General features: G+C 45.7%; 1 protein-coding gene across 5 annotated transcripts in view; it reads right to left on the bottom strand.

The window, feature by feature from the left end:
- The window catches only part of RAD54L2 (RAD54 like 2), a 72,189-nt gene that overhangs the window by 25,752 nt on the left and 29,352 nt on the right, over positions 1 to 17,085 (bottom strand). Inside the window, exon 1 of one of the 5 annotated variants that reach the window (XM_069769612.1) lies at positions 9,616 to 10,350. The exons of the other annotated variants lie outside the window; for them this stretch is intronic. Within the exon in view, the coding sequence (XP_069625713.1) occupies positions 9,616 to 9,649 (34 nt within the window). The 5' untranslated portion in view covers positions 9,650 to 10,350. Of the gene's footprint in view, positions 1 to 9,615; positions 10,351 to 17,085 lie in introns of those variants that run through there. 5 annotated transcript variants of the gene reach the window in all.

Raw genomic sequence — 17,085 nt, 5'->3', positions numbered from 1 at the left:
AATTCTCATCTGACCAGGAGCCTAAAGCCCAAAATCTGGTGATAAATTTGGTCCTGCACTGAGTACAGGCCCTCATCCGTGACAGCCATGTCTGCTCAGGCTGGTGTTTGTCCTGCCAATACAAGTTCTGAGGTGAGGAACACAATCTGTGCCTCAGCCCACATTCCTGACGCATACGCATCTAGACACTGAGATCTCTTCCACGCTAGTGACAGTACCAAACATCACACTGATTCAGCTGCAGTGGGATTCAGAGGACAGCCGGCTTCCCGAGGCTGGTCCTGCCCTTGCCACTACAATGAATAAAGCTGCTTTTCACAAAGCTTAACTAACACAATGATAAAATCACAAGTTTAACCATGCAACAGCTCCCACCACACCTGTGACATGAGCTGGCAGTTACTAGCAGGAATTATTTTGTTGCTGTTTTGTATTAAACTCCTGATTGTGGAGACAGCCTAAATCTTACCGCATATGAAAAGCAAGGATCCCCACTGCAGCCACGTGGCTGCAGTCCAGCATGGTGAGCTCAAAGCTGTGTAACTGGGACCCACGCTGGGACAGAAACACGTTGAGAAACAATAACTACACACACAAAAACCCATTTTGTACAAGAACAGGTTTAGTCTTTGAGTTGGAGGGAGTGTGGGAACGGCCTCGTTGAACAGGTCCCATCAGGTGATCAATGGAATAATTCCTGCCCCAGTTTTGCCAAGCCTACATCTACAACAGAAATGCAATTATGGTTTTGTAACAGGAGCTCAACATGCCACTCTGACATGGCTATACAAGTAGCTTTTTACACAACACAAAAATTCATCAGCCATATTTGCATGTTGATTACTGCCTGATCATGCTTAAGCTGTTAGCGCACTCTAGGAAGACCTGGGCAGTTAATCCACATTGCTTCAACGAGAAAAGCATTGCCACCAGCCCATGGGTAACAACCCAGCACAGCCCTGCACAGCGCCATCAGCCACATATGCCCAAGCGCAGCTGGGCGAAAGAGCACGCCCAAGTCCGCTCAGCAAAAGACAACCATGGGTCAGTTGTGGTCGCCGACAAAGATGTAAACCCATCCCATGCTTACACACTGTGGGCATTGAGAATCAGCTGGAACACCAACTGCTGGATTCACACCAGCTCTGCTGCATGTTTTGCACTGTGCCCACCAGAAGAGGCACCAGCTCTACGGAGAGGGTTTCCTGAGAGTAGTGGTGATAGCATCAATGCAGCCAGTGAGCCTGTCAAGAAGCTGCTCCTTCAGGTGGCTTACAGCTCTCTGAGAGGTCCCCAGGCAGTTCCCACTGGTGCTTGGTTACAGACACCTGCACGCACCCAGGCACTCCATCCTGCAAGGTACCCGGAATGCCAAGAGGGGCACGACTATCCTTTCTCATGCACTTTAGAGGTTTAAATGCACCCGCACCGTCAAGACCCAATAGACCTGACTACAACACAGCTCTGGTTTGTGCTGCAGACCAAGGGTTGCCAGTTTTCTTTGCTCAGTAAGCAGCAGCAATCACCACCCCCAGCTGTACATACAAGCAGGGGGAAGTGTTTGGCTTCTTACCCAACACTTGCATATTACAGTTTAGAAGTCTCCGGAAGGAAAAGAGTTGTGACTACTCTGTATAACTCTGCTTCAGATGCTCCCTATGTGGTGTGACTGTCAGAGCCGCCCCTAAACGCTGCACACAGGTATGACTCATGATGCATAACACAGCAAAAGTTTTGTCCCACAGTTGGGCACTTCCTATTGCACCCAAGCTTACTAAACTCACCTCATCACTTCCTTCTTGCAGAATACTCTCCAACTTTCCTTAAAACAGCATGGGATACAGCCTGGAGAATATTCTCTAGCATCTTTGATTCAGCAGTGACTTGCTCTCGACACATACAGCCTGCTCTACAAAGAGGCTCAGGTTGCTGTGAAATGTCGTGAAGCAGCAGGTACATTTTTTTGAGGCGTGAGATTTCTGTAACTAATGCAGTCTTCTCCTGACATCGAGGTGTGTGAGAAACTGTTATAGCTGCATCCGATCTCCACACTCCAAGACACACCTCAGTAAGTCCAAGTATCTGTGCACACACAAGTAAACACTCACAGCTCTGCTCTAGCAACAGTCCAACACTCCTAGGAGTACAGAAATTGGCACTCAGGATAAGACCTGAAGGTCCCCTACCGGAGGCTGCTGCACAAGAAGGTCCAAGAGACCCCTCAGTAGACAAAACACTGTGCAAGGTGGTTACTTCCTTGCCTCCTCAGTTACTATCTAGCTAATGTGGCTAACTAGGGGTACACCCTCTGCCTGGGAGGCCAACTTCTCTGCCAGGGTTAACGCCAATGATTGCTGGGAAGGCATACCACTAAAAAACAGACACTTGTTTATTTCTAAAATCATTTCACTACAGAAACTCAGGATACCAAATAGCACTATTTTGTTTAGTCTTTCCGCATTATTTCCTACCCTAAGGACAGGGATGTGCATGCATGGTGAGGAAGGTAGCTGCATGCAGAGCAGTGAGGAGTTAATTCTTGCTTTGGGAGCTGTCCTGGTTTCAGCTGGGATAGAGTTAATTTTCTTTCTAGTAGCTGGTATAGTGTTGTGTTTTGGATTTAGCATGAGAAGAATGTTGATAACACACTGATGTTTTCAGTTGTTGCTAAGCAGTGTTTATACTAAATCAAGGATTTTTCGGCTTCTCATGCCCAGCCAGCAAGAAGGCTGGAGGGGCACAAGAAGATGGGACGGGACACAGCCAGGACAGCTGACCCAAACTGGCCAAAGGGGTATTCCATGCCATGTGACGACATGCCCAGTATATAGACTGGGGGGAGTTGGCCTGGGGGGGATCGCTGCTCGGGAACTAACTGGGCATCGGTCAGCGAGTGGTGAGCAATTGCACTGGGCATCACTTGTTTTGTATATTCAAATTCTTTTATTGTTATTATTGTCATTTTTATTTTCTTCCTTTCTGTCCTATTAAACTGTTCTTATCTCAACCCATGAGTTTTTTTCCCCAATTCTCTCCCCCATCCCACTGGGTGGGGGGAAGTGAGTGAACAGCTGCATGGTGCTTGGTTGATGGCTGGGGTTAAACCACGACAGGAGCTCTCTTTTGTCCTGAACAAAGAACAAGGAGCAGTTAAATATTATTGCAGGCATTCTGGGAACTTCCATGCAGTTTGCGGGCAATAGCTTGTCAGAGACTAGCTAGTACTAGCTAGTACTACTACAGCCAGTACTGAGCTGTCAAAGCAAGAATGGGAGGAGCACTGAGGGATAGCACAAGAAAGACTAATTGCACAGCTCCAGCTGCAACACTCGCAGTCACTGACACACTGAACTACAACTGTGCCAAAGGCTAGAGAAGCGACTCTGCAGAGCAAGCCTGACTGCAAACGCACTGTCAGGCTCAAAGATATTCTCTGGGGTTATGTGATGTCTTCCCAGTGCACTGGGCACTGGAGAGGTGTGCAGGTGATGCCAGAGTTCAACTGTACTCGGCACCTGAAGAACTGCAGTTCTCTAAGTGCAGCACAGCAATCACCTCAGAGGCTGGCAACAGCCAGAGTGCTCTAGCTCATCCTGTATTCAGCTGTGGAATATAAATTAAATATTTTCAGAATATTCTTTCTTTGTATGCAACTGGTGCAGCTGTTGCGTGAATGCGATGCAAGAAGGGAGGAGAGGTGTCTGCACAGAGCACCCTCTCATAGAGGCGGCATTACAAAAATCCTTGAGCACCCCAAGGCTGGAGCCAGGAAATTCCTTGTGAAACCCCTCAAGGATGGTGTAGGTGAAAGGGGGAAGCTCAGACTCCCTTCCTCCAGGCCCTACCTGTTGCAACATCCAGGAGAGCCACGAAGCCCCCCTCCCAGGGCTTGACACACATCAACGCCTGGTTCCTTCCTCCCCAAGCACCAGCAAAGCCACCCCACAGGGTGGACGGAGGGGGACACAGCCCCTCCAGGGACTCAGAGCCGTGGCTACCCCCTGCAGCCACTACCAGGGCAGCTAATTAGCAACAAGACTTTGTTCTCCTCGGAAAATAATCGGGCTCAGTCTTCGATGGCAGGACGCCCCTCCCAGCCACAACTGCTTAACAAAGCCCTAATTATGTAAGCATTATATAAGCCGGCACACCTACCCCCCCGCGCCGGCCGCGCCGCAGCACCCGCTTGGCCGAGCTTCCCGCCAGCACGCCGGGACCCAGCGTGCCAGGCGCCTCTCGGGCCTCTCCAGCCGCGAGCAGCCGCCCACTCGCTGACAACACGAGAGCCAGCGCCGAGCCGGGATCGGCCTTTTGTCTGCACCGGGGGTTTCTCGCACGCGTGGGGTGCTCCTGCGCTTGTCTGGGTGGCCCTCGTGGATGTCCTCTCCTCACCAGGGCCACGGCCGCGAGGAGCTCCCAGGCCAGGCGTGCGGCACCCCGGCCAAGAGGGCAGCCACGCTGTGTGCCTCAGGCAGGGGGACCTGCAGCCCCCAGCCCCTCCGCTGCACGCTGTCCCCGCTCAACTGGCTGAACGCAGCCTACTGATCAGAAGAATGACCGATTTCCACCACTGCTTTCACCCCAGCTCTGCTGCTGGCTGCAATGGTTGGTGTCCTGCTGAGTCACAGCCACACTGCTGCGAGACACAAAGGCATCTTTCGGGCTGAGCCTGCCCAGCCCCAGAGCTTGCCTGCTCTCAAGGGAAGCTCCCCTCGCCTGTCAAACGGCACGTACATCAGCTCTAACATCTTCATTCCCATTGCTGATTTATCTAGGAGTTAACCACCTCAGGTCTGTCTTTCATACTTGTCACCGCAACCAGACACAGAGACTGTCATATTGGTATAACAAATAGCTCTGCTTGAAGTCTGAGTAACACATTTTTCATTTCTCTAGGTATCTGTAAAGCAATCAGTCACTGTGAGTTCAAGACACCTACGTGAAATCTGCAGATTGCTGGTGAGAAATGGCAGGCTGCCTCCATCCCCAGCCCAGGACCTGAGGATGGAGGGGAGAAACGTGAAATGAGCTCTGAAGAAAACACCACCAGCACAGGCTCTGCGGGCCAGGGCACGGGGAGGGAGTCAGACCAGGAACACACAAAAGCCAAATTCATCTCCAGCCTCCTTCTTGGGCAGGAAGTAAGTCCCAATCGATGGAAAACTTTAAAAGATAAGTTATAAGGCAGCACTGCCTTTCTTTTTTTTCCTTCAGAGATCTTTCAGCATATCAGTTACTGATGAGGTTATGCTGCAGAATAAAGCTCCTTTCCTGGCCTGAAGGAACCCTTCAGGAACAAAAGGCAGCAGAATTGAAGGGCAGGAGCAAGGAAGATACCACCCAAAAGCCAAAGAGAAAGGAAGCAGCCAAGAAGTGCCGAGAGGCAAACTGGAACATCAAACAGCCAACTTCGGTGACAGGCAATATATCTTCTAACCCTGGGATTATGCAAGCAGAACCAGGCCCCAAATACCCAAGAGCTCTTGTTCTGGCCGGGCCTCAACACTGCGGACGCCGAGACCTGGGTTACATAAACACCAAAGAGCACTTATATAACCGTTGTATGGCACGGGCCTGCAGCCGCCGGCACCTCGCGCCACCGGAGCGCAGCAGGTAGCCGCTGCGGCCAGCCCCGCGCCGGGGCAGCTGTGCCCAGCCCCGCCGGGACCTCGCTCCCGTCCCTGCACAAGCCCCCCGAACGCAGCCCAGAAAGGGTGCGCGTCAGGTCGTCCTCCCTCTCGCAGGCACCACGGAGGAAAGGTTGATGGTTACTCCGGAGCACTGGGCAATCTCGTGCCCGTTTCCAGCTCTGATACGCTCAAAGGAGGGTTCTGAAATTTCAATTCAAACATTTTCATAGTGCTTTGAGACGGCAAGAACTGGAAAAAGGCAGAATGCTGCTACCTGGCATCCCTCTTCTAGATATACAATCAAAATTGCTTTTCCCAATAAAAGTCCTCAAACCTGCCCCCCCCCCACACACACACTGACACTGTGGGCATTAGTCAAGACCACGAAACAAAGCCAGGAAACGCACCCGCGAAGGTAGCGAGTGAAGCAGGGATGGGTTACATTTGTCCTTTAGCTGGGGGTGTGCGAGAGCAACCGAGTTACATAAAACTGCTGCACTGGAGTCAGGAAGTGTTTCAGCCTCAAGTGCTGGGAAGTTTTCAACGAGCAGCGCGCAGGAGGGAACTGAAACCTCCCCTTTCTGGTTATCCCAGTTAACTAGTAACCCAGAACATAGTTTTCCAGCCAGATTACAAAAATTACCATAGGGATCTAAACCACAAGTAACCAGATCTAACAATCAGACCTTATTTATTTTCACAATAGTTCAAAACTTTAAAAAAAACCAAAAAACAAACTATTCCATTAAGGTGGATAAACATTGATTTATGTTAACGAAGATAAATTTCGCCTCCCAACTTCAGAAAATAGATGCCTATGGGGGCTTGACATGTTCCCAGCACAGCGAATCCAGCTGGCTGCTACCATGACTCTTCTAGGGATAAATTTCAGGGACTAAGAAAAGAGGACGAGTAGGGGAGCAAGCATTCTGCATTATGCAATGATTACATAAGCATTAGTTTACACTAGGTAGCTGAGAGTTGTGGTATTAGCTTTACACCAGGATACCCTCAGAGCAGCAAGAAATAATAAAGAAGGGATTATTGCTGCCACACACTTCCAAGGCCACCAAAATGGCAAACAAACAACAAGCACAAGCTGAACTTTGATCTCTGCCTCAAGCCCTCACCATAGCTTTGTTCAGGACCTGATAACAGGGAGGGGGGAGAAGACAGCTGATACTCAACTCCTAATTTAAAAGAGCAGCATGGGAAATAATCCCAGCGTAAAGCATCCTTCAGCATCTGAGTGCTCCTTTGTTGTTGCTCATGATGGCAACAGTATAAGAGAGGAGAGATTTCAAAATTGTAATACCTGGCATTTGCACTCTAGTTCAGTGTCAAAGGAGTTCACAAGCACGACATGGTCCTCACAATAACCTGCGAAACACCCTCCTGTTCATCACGCAGAGGAGGAAACTAAGGCAAAGAAATCAGGTAAGCATCAGTGCTAAGTAACTCCCAAGTTGCTGGCTCGCTGTCCTATGCTCCAACCAACAGGCTCTCTTTCCTCTCCTTAAATATAATTTCCTACTTGGAAAACCAAAACATAGTTGTGGATTTTTTTAGAACTGTAACAAAGCACAGAACTTCAGGTGCATTCCCTTTTTCTGCTTCAGTCTCTTAAGTAATTTCAGAAGAATTTTTAAGGACTCTGTTTAATGAGGGAGGCATCATTTGGGAGAAAAATGCAAATTGTTGAGTTTGAGCCTGTGTGCCACCGCATTCCACTGGCACTTCTGCCATCAAGTGCAGCCAGAAAAGTGACTGAGAGCACTGGAGAAAGCTAATAGGACCAGGATGAAACACCATCACTCAAAGAACAATCTGTTTCTAGTTTTCCTTTTCAAAATATTGGTGCTGCTTTGTGTGCTGCTAAAGGAGTTTGACAAAGGGCAGCAAAGTTGTTCATGGTAATTAGACTCACACAAATTGAAGCCACAATGTCACAAGGACACTCCCATCAAAAAAATCTAACACCCCAAAAGCTCAGCCCATTACAGCCTGGAAAAAAGACAAGCACTGGCTCCTTCAGAAGGTTGCTAAAATTACAGCTACCTCTATGGTAAAAAAAGAAGCATGTGTGTATATGGGGAAGAGACAGGGCTCTTCAAATAAGAGACATTTTTCTTGCAGGACAGCTGCCTCTTTTCAAACAGGGGATAAGTAGTGTACTGCAACAAACCTTGATTTACTAGCTGGTGGGTGCTACCATAAAAACAACTAAAATCCTCTCTAACTTTCCAGAAACATTTTTAAGTAATAAACAGATAGCACAACACTGCATATACAAGCACTTGCTACTTTGAACACACCAAAGAAGTGTTCAGGCACCTAGACTGAGAAAAAGCCATGTAAACCAGAGGGAAAAAGAAATACTGATCAGTGGTTGAAACACAAAGGCAGGGAAGAACATGATGCCTCAGTTCTGCCCCAGACTCACTCTGGGACCTTGTGCAGTTTTATCATCTTCTCTGGGGACAAGGCAGTTATGGAAAAGTGGGACAGAGATCCTCCTGGATCCACCAGCCAGAGCACAACCACGTTAGACCAGTTACAAATGCTTCCTCAAACAGAGATAATTTCCCCACTGGTAGAGCAGACTGTGATAAACCTTGCCCCAGACTTTATAACTTGACGAGCAATGCTGTACAAGGAAGGGCTCATTTGCACTCTCTCTCTCTTACATTTGTACAAATGACCCCAAAATATCTTTCCACCCAAAATTTTTGGAGGGCCTCTAACCTTGAATTCTCCCTCCATCTATGACCTACAGTCTCATTTCCAAAAGCATCTTCCCCTCCCCTGTCTTCTCTTTTTATACCTATTATCTAGACTGAGTTACATAAGCCACTTGTATCACCCAGATTCCTCATTTATCCAAACTCATTTTGTGTCGTAATTCCTTTCTCTTCTCAGTTCACACTCTCCCAGAATTAGCTTCTTTGTCCTACCACCACAACCAGAGAAATAAGAAAGCAGGAAAAGGGTTGTTTTGCTAGAATCCACCCCTCCCACTAATGGACAACAAATACTGCAGGGCTTATTTCTATAAAAACTCTGCATGAAGACCACACTGCACTGGACTCCTATAATAAACCAGGAACCCAGAGCTGGAACTTCTCGGGACCATTTCTGACCAGCCTATTAAGTTCATAGCATGAACTTTGGAGGTATTTGCCATGTGAATAAGGTAGAAGAAGCTTGGCGTCCCCGAGTACCTGACCTCAAAGTAACAAGTTAAATTACATATTTAGAAAGTTCTTCAAATCTGAACAAAGTTTTCTCTCCAGACAACATCCTCCCACTAGCAAGCAAACTAAGCAGCAGCCCCATCTTCCATTTGATTGGGGGGGGGAGGGGAGCGGAAATAGCCAAGTAGCTCTTAGTCTATTAGGCACTAATTAGAGGATCTGCAGCAAGCATCAACAGCTCTGCCTGGTGCCCACACTGCTGCCCGGTCAGCAAGTAACCAAATATTTCACTGACAAAAGAAGCTCTCAAAACTCTTATCGAGTAGGATGTTGGGGGAAAGTATACACAAAAAGTTGAAGGGGGTGGGGAAGAGGACACTGGATATAAAATCATACTGATGTTAACAGCTGCCTCCTCTCTTGCTAAAAATTACTTTTGCAGCGTTACAATATAACAGCAGCAGAAATAATAACAGCCAGACCCAGAATGTCCTATCACCAAAGTCTTCAGAATTAAAGCACAAAGAAAGAAAGAGCTTCCTCCTCATATCTACTCCATCAAACCAACAAGCACTGCAAGACTCTGACAATTCAACCATTTCCATCCCTGCCAGGTAGGTAGCAAATTAAACTCCGTGCCTGATGCACTTTGCTAGCCACTGAGTAGGGTGCTCCTGCACAGGGGAGGGAGAATGAATGGTCTGTAACAGGAAAGCAAGAGGGAACAGAAAACAGAAGGGGGGGGGGACAAAGAAAAAAAAAACAACACAAAAAAACAACCTGTGTCCTACCTGGAAACTGCTGAGACTCATCCAAGAGTAACATGCTGCTCAGTGCACTGAGGCAAGACCTCTGCCTGTGACTGCCCCAACACTTGTTCAATGTGGCCGCACGCTTTCAGCCCCTTCTGCTATTCTTGTCTCAGGGTCTTCAGGACAAAAGTTTCCAGTCACTCCCGACAACTCTTTATCTCTGCCTGCAGCCCAGCGAGCACTAAATCCACTCTCACTGGCTGTTCAGTTCGCAAGCGGGAAATGCTTCCTGATAAAACAGTCCAGGGTACAGGCAGGGAAACCTGCACTTAAGGTTTCTGAAAATAACTTTGGTAAATAGCTCCTAGTGCTTGAATCCACCCAGCCGGTGTGACGGGAATCAGTACGCATATAGCCTCCCTGCACCCAGCTGAGACGGACCAGGGTCACTGTTATATAACTAGTTAAATATGCCTCATGTTCAGCCTAAAAATTGTCATTATCTTCTCCCCTGCTTGGAGAGTCAAACAACACAGCCCTGCCCGAGGTAGCTGCTGCTCCACCAGGGACCGATGCCTGCAGCTGCGCTGCCCGGTTGGTTTGGCTTCGGTACGAGTTCCTGATCAGCGGGAGCAACCTCAGTTAAGCCTGGGAAAAGAGTTTTAAAAGAGAGAAGAGGAGCAGGGAGGCTGAGTGGGTGTGTACGGGGGAGGTCCTTCTCTCCTTTCGAGTGGCAGAGCTGCACGCCGTTTAGATCGGGTTGGATCCCATTCACTCAGCCAGTGATCCAGTTCAACTAGTGGCAGAGACCAAGACTGAGAATAAAATAAAAATCCTTACATAACCATTCGGGCTCCAGCGGGGCCCCGCACAAGGGGAATCCCAACAGACAACAGGACATTCAGAGTAGGGGACATGCGGGACCGTAACCCCACTTCCAAGCTTCACAGCACAGAGGGGAGTTGAGTTGCAAAAAGAAGTACTGCCTTTTTGGCTTTGAAAACAATCTTGGTATCTGTGATTTTATGAACTATTTGCATAATGCCTGCTAACTTCCAGGAAACCTCGACTGAAACCTGAGCAATTTGATGCGAGCTGGTAACCTGTTTGCACAGTAACAGGCGAAAAAGCATCCTGTTCGCTTCGTTAAATCAGCAGCTCGTACAGCACTGCTAGTCTGCAGAAGGCTCTCAGTGCAGCAAATGGACTATGAATAAGATTTCCCACTTTTTAGGAAACAACCTGTCAGAATTTGTAGAGTGCAAGCTTATTCTGAGCGAGCCTTTCTCCTCCTCATCCCTCTGCACCAGAAGGACACGTACAGGAGAGAGTAAGTACATGACAGAATAAGTACTTTAAAGCTGTGGTTGAACCCCTAAAGGCTAATCATCACGCCTAACCTTCTTCAGTGCTACAGAGACTTTTTCCATACCTGATTCTCTTCACAGGCATACCCACTGCCAGCAACAAACAGCAAACCTGGGCTGATAGACACATAATGAAATCAGCTCGCTCCTAGGGAGCATTTGTCCACATAACGAAGTCAGCTCTTTGCTTGAAACAACTGGCAAGTGAGAGTCAGAAAAACCAGGATGGGCACAAGAAGCCTGAAGCAGGCTGTTTCTGAACAGCTCTGGCACAGATCTGCAGGACTCCAGGACAATGAGCTGCACTCATAACGGTAAAGATTGATCTAAAGATCTCCAAACACAGCCAGGGCAGAGCCCAGTTACCTTTTGTGTGACTCCAGCCATTTTAATTAGACTTTTCATTTGAGAGGGTGGTAGGGCACAGTGAATGCTTGCTACCATCAAAATATCCTTGTTGCTTCAAGGTATATCACAACTTTGAAACAACCCAGAGGTGCTATTTTCATAATTAGAGCCATATAAAATTTACCAAAGAAAAGATGAACTATATTAAAATTAAGAGGCTCAGTGACAAGACAGCCTCTCACTTATGTCACAGATTCGAATAGCCTGGCTGGTATACAAGAACATGCAGTGTTTATCAAGGGGGAAAAGAGGGACAAATATATTAAGAAAAGTACGTAGCTGAGAATCTTGCAGCAGGCCTTATAAGGACTTTGTAGGGTTGGAATAAATAACCAAACACGACCTCAGCATCTGACCTAACAGTTTTATGAAACTGGGAAGCAAGATTTAAAGACAAGTATTTGTGTAAATACAACTGGGTACTTTCCAAGGCATGCTTATTACAGCAACCAAGCACAAGGAAAATGAAAGTTCAATACATTGGGGGAAACAGGTGACCTATACCTGTCCTTCTGCATGCAGCAATAAAAAGGGAATTTCCTTCTTCATCCCAGTATGCAAAATGGAAAGGAATTTTTCTAGCTTTTCTACTCACAACAGCCTACTGGTGAGGCCAGCACTGTTAGCCACAATAAATACATATTCACACAGCCAAGAATTAGATCTGCCAGAAACAGTCAGTTTATAAAATGATCTCCTCATGGAAGGTAATCTCGTTACAGATAAGCCCATTTACTGAATAGCTTTTCTGTGAGGCCAGCCTTGCCAGTAAGGAAGAATGTTCTCTCTCCCCTAGAGGGTCTGAAATCTTACCTAGCTGTCATACCTCACCTACCTCATGCTCAAACCACAAGCTCTTTGCAATTGTATGACTGTGCTATACATCAGAAGAGGCTTCTCAAGAAACTGTTGTCACTTGAGAGGTTTCCCTGCAAACAACATAGGAGATTCCCCTGTTAAGAAAAAAAAAATCACTATAAAGTTTGTATTTTCAAAGAATATCAAGATAAAGGCTCTTCAGAACATGTTTTTTATTCAACTGACAAGTCTTTTCAGCAGCAATGTCAGCATCCCTGAGCACTGCAAATTCTTAAGGGTTAAAATTCACACCTAAGTCTCCCTACACACACAAGAAGCTTGATCATAAAGTTTTTCAGGACACTAGCTCCTCTGTATAGCAGAGAACATTGGAGATGGGGGGGAGGAGGGAATCAAACTGTACTCAGTTCAACTAAAAAGCTTCAACAAAATATCCCAAAACATATCACAAGTGACTTTCCTTCCCTAGCCCTTCAAGCTGCAGTAGCTCCTTCCCCATCCCCATGCCCATTCTCCACCTTGAACCTGGTTCTCTCAACCCACTGCTCTCCTTGCTGAGCTCTGCAGGCTGAGCAGCTCCAGGACTGCTCAACATTGCCCTGATCCAAGCCCACCAAGTGCAGCACAGGTGAGAAGCCCTGGATCCATAATGTCCCACCATGCTCTTGGGCCCTGCAAGCTAGGGTGGTTCCCTTCTCTCCAATGACTGCCCTGTATGCTGTTCACCCTCATGGCCACCCTGCAGAACAGAAGAGACCTTCCTTCCCCACCCTCAACTACTCCATGCAGGCTGTGCAGTCCCTTCCCCATCCCACAGCTTTCTCACAGGCATGCTCCACATCCACCAGCTGCTTCTGCACATCCCACTGATCTCCAACAAGTAGAGAAGCTGCCTACAAATCTGAATTGTTTGTAAGTTATTAAACACAAACTAGGCTTTGACAGCTAAATTTCACTCTTAATTATCAACTGCTAGTAGCACATACAAATATCATTAAGGCCACTTTCCCTGTCCTGTTTTCCATGTTGTTTTAGCAACATGGAAAACACACAAGAATATCAAGTTTGAGTTTGTTGTGGTATAAGGTGGTGTTTATCAACCTAAAACAGTTCAGACAGAATCAAACTCGAACTCCATAACACTATTTGTTGGCAACTGAGTATTGCCAGGCTTTGAGAATCATTTGCTTTTTAAACAAACATTGCACTGTAAATAAAAACTCTTTCTGAGTAAGATCTAAGCCAACTATGGAAAACCAGAGAAGTCTTTCCATTGACTTTAGTGAGTTTTGGACTGAACCATAAAGCATAAAATTTGATCAATCATTTTATTTGTATTCATATAAATCTTGGTTTATTTTCTTTCCCACACTCATCTGTATCATAACTGGAGGTGGACGTTGTACAAAGCGTAACAAAAATCTAATCACACAAAATACAGGTAGTGGTGAAATGCAGTACCTTCTGCAAATGCTTTTTAGACTGTCACTGTGGCAAAACATACAATGCTTCAGACTGCAGTCCCAGGCTTTCAAAGATTGTTTAAATGTATTGAAGGAAACAAGCTGTTATTAGACAAGATTTTAAGTCAAAGGATTTATACCATAGATATTTATCATCATCTTAAAGCTAAATCCATTGAGTTACAATCCCAGTTATATTCAAGAAACTGTTTCTCATCTCTTCCTATAACTTGCTACATTTCTGCTGCTTAAGATGACACAATGTATTTGTGCACCATAGAAGAGTGATCTTGTACAACTTTAATTTCATTCCAGTTTTCATCTAAGTGAAAATTTGACATAAATCACAAGCTGAGTACACAAAAGTACCATTTTAAAACTGCTTCTAACAGTTCAAGTATTTAAATATTTTACATAGATGATTACCTACGGAAGTTTTAATTGCAAAATTTGTTTTGACAGAGATTTAAACTAGAAGTTTCTGTTCACCTAGCCCAAAAAGATTTTATCTTGTAGCTTTCCCCTGTCTCATTCCTATTTGCATATTTGCAAGTGAAAATAATGTCTTCTGACTCCTACTTAGAATTTTTTGAGACTGAGTCAGTGAACTGCATGTTGAAGAAAACATGAGCAAGACATTTTCAACATCTGTAGTACAAACTACCGTTATTAAAATAAAAAATGGGTATTGCATCAAAAAACTTTGATCCAAACGATGAGCCAGACACTTCTGAAAGTTCAGTGTTACAGTTTTCTATAAAGCCTAAGCAGGAAATTAAAACAACAAATAAAGCAAATAACTGTGATGCGATATTGTGTTTTAAAATCTGAAGAATACTTCTACTTTAATTAAAACAGCTCCCCCTCCTTCCAAACTTGCTGCTGCTTCTTAGCTAAAAGTATTACCCTTGTACAACATATAGCTACATGCACATTTTATTTAACCAGTCATTAAAAACAGCACAATACTAGACAAATTAAGAAAAAATGAAAATAAGGACCCCTTGCATAGTTTAAACTCAAATGCAAAACAGAGAAGTGTTTCACTTAGTACATTTGAAAATAAAAGGGGTGCTGCCTAAAATGTAAAGCAGAGGATTTTCACTTTGGCTTCATCGCACTCATCAGGCGACCTTGGCAAAGTCACTTTGCCACTCCTTACCTGTTCAAGAGGGAAAATACCACATTACAAATTTGCTAATTAGTTTCCTTGTGATTTCGTCATTGTTTCAGAAGTTGCAGATGATGGAGTAGGGTATCTACTAGCAATCACTAGGTGCAGTACAAAGCTGACTATTAAAGATGTACATGAGGAAAAAGGTACCTAACGTGATATAGAAGCGTGACTGTCCTTCGTTAGATTCTCTGGCTGCTTTGTGAAAAGAGAAAAGCAAGGTTTTGGCCAATAAAGCACAACCCCCATATCCTGCAAAGCCTATCAGAAAAGCAGGAAGAAACAAGATACTTCTCTCCGTGGAAGACTTGGAGCAATTCTTTGGTTCAGCTAATGACTGCTTGCTCATTGACCCTGCTCCCTGTGCATTCATGCTACTCTCACGTTTGTGGCAGCTTTAAGAAAAGAGCATGTAGCTACAGGTAAAAAAACATTTGAAAAAATCCATATACATATATATATAGAAAATGTAGAGCCATGGATAGGGGCTGTTCTTGAACCACATAGAAGGATTTCTATTTTGTATTCCATCACATGCAGTAGATCAAAGGGAAGGAAGAAAAGAGGAAAAAAAAAAAAGCATAGCTAGTTATAGTACCACATCATTTCACGAGATCAGCCAGTCCTTGCGCACAATCGGCGCGTCTGAAGGAAGCAGATCTCTGGCGTCATCACCTCCTTTTAAAGAAGTAAAGCAAGTCATTACTCCAGGTTATATAACACTTAGATTATGCCAGACTTTGTGCCACCCTCTCAAAAAGGAAGCTGCTGTCAGAGAGCCTGGAAGGGAGGCAGAGGAGTCACAAACATTTTCATTCCGTGCTTCCCCCTGCTTAGGATAAGCAGAGGAGACCAGGAAAGAGTCCGCACTTTCGGACACAGCAGGCAGACGACGAAAGGCTCAGCGGCTGACCTGCAACATCGTCAGTCTGTAACTCCCTGTGAAGGGGGCTGGGGGGACAGCACTCGTCAGGATCTCATCCTTCCTTCCCACAGCAGCCGTCAAGCCACACCTCACCCCGCTGAGAATAACCTAGTTCACAGGGTTAGTTAAAATGCTGGAATCAGTCAATAAAACCCCCACAAACCCCAGGCACCACTCCTCCCACACTCCTCTCCATTCCTGTTACCTTCCCCTATTCCTCCCAGATTTATGGGCAAACAGCCTGTAGACAAGGGACTTCCACCTGCCTCTATCACGCTCCGACAACCGAAACCGCCCGACACAAACAAAATGCCCAGCAAGGCAATCTGCAGCTTCAGGTTTGGCAGAAAGGGCACCTAACAAAGCATACAGTACTGGCTGTTCCCAGCAAAGCACCCAAGAGGATTTTTTTTTTTTAATGTCACCATTTAGTGAGTCCAGTAAAGCCCCTTCAAGGGAGCTGGGTGCCTGCCACAGGGTCTGCACAGGCATTAGCAGCTCCTGTACAACATCCTGGGTATGCAGACACTTGCTAGCTGGGCAGGTCCAAACCCCTCAGACTGCACACAGAAACACCATTTGTTCTGAAAGACAGACAATACTACAGAGAAACTGCCAGAATAAAAATAATGGGTAAAATATGCAGCCTTCTGTAACAAAGCAAAGTTCCCAGAGAAATCGGTGGGGCTTTTGCCTAAATGAGAGGCAAACCTTCTTCCCTGCAAGTTCAATGTAACCATTCTGCATTACTTGGTAACCATGCTTGCTAAAACTGCAAATGCTAGTATCCAGTCTCTATTCACCTTTGATGCTAACTATATATTTTATTCAGCTGGATTGTGGAAACATAGAAGACAGCCAGGTCCTAACTTTCTGGATCTTAGGAAACCAACACAAGTCTCGAATGCAAGATTTGTGGAGACAGGGAGTATATGCTTAACAGACACAAAGCAACTTCAGAGATGCTCTTATCCCTTTCAGGAACTGAAAAAATAATAAACCCCCCTCAACTTCTTAGTTATAGCAAGTCACCTGAGAAATGCATCCCATATATGCAGGTAGACACACGTTTGCTGAGTTATCCACAACGAGCTGACTTGAGGTTGAGCCCCACAGTCTGCACCTGTATGATAAAGCATATTTAAACACTCTGATCCATAAGGATCATTTTCTAAGGTTATGCAGTTTCCCATAACAATTAGAGAAAGTTTAAACAAATGCCAATATGCAGGATATCAATTTACAAGTAAATTCTTTCACATGTAGCGAGTACTTTTGTACCTCTATGATACCACATATGCCATCCTCTGTATGCAATTATTGGCTTGGAAGACAGTCTACGAAAGTCACTAC

This window comes from Haliaeetus albicilla, chromosome 24 (assembly GCF_947461875.1).
Source record: "Haliaeetus albicilla chromosome 24, bHalAlb1.1, whole genome shotgun sequence".
Taxonomy (NCBI): domain Eukaryota; kingdom Metazoa; phylum Chordata; class Aves; order Accipitriformes; family Accipitridae; genus Haliaeetus; species Haliaeetus albicilla.
Note: the sequence above shows the minus strand (reverse complement) of the source record. Positions and strands in the feature narration are given on the sequence as shown.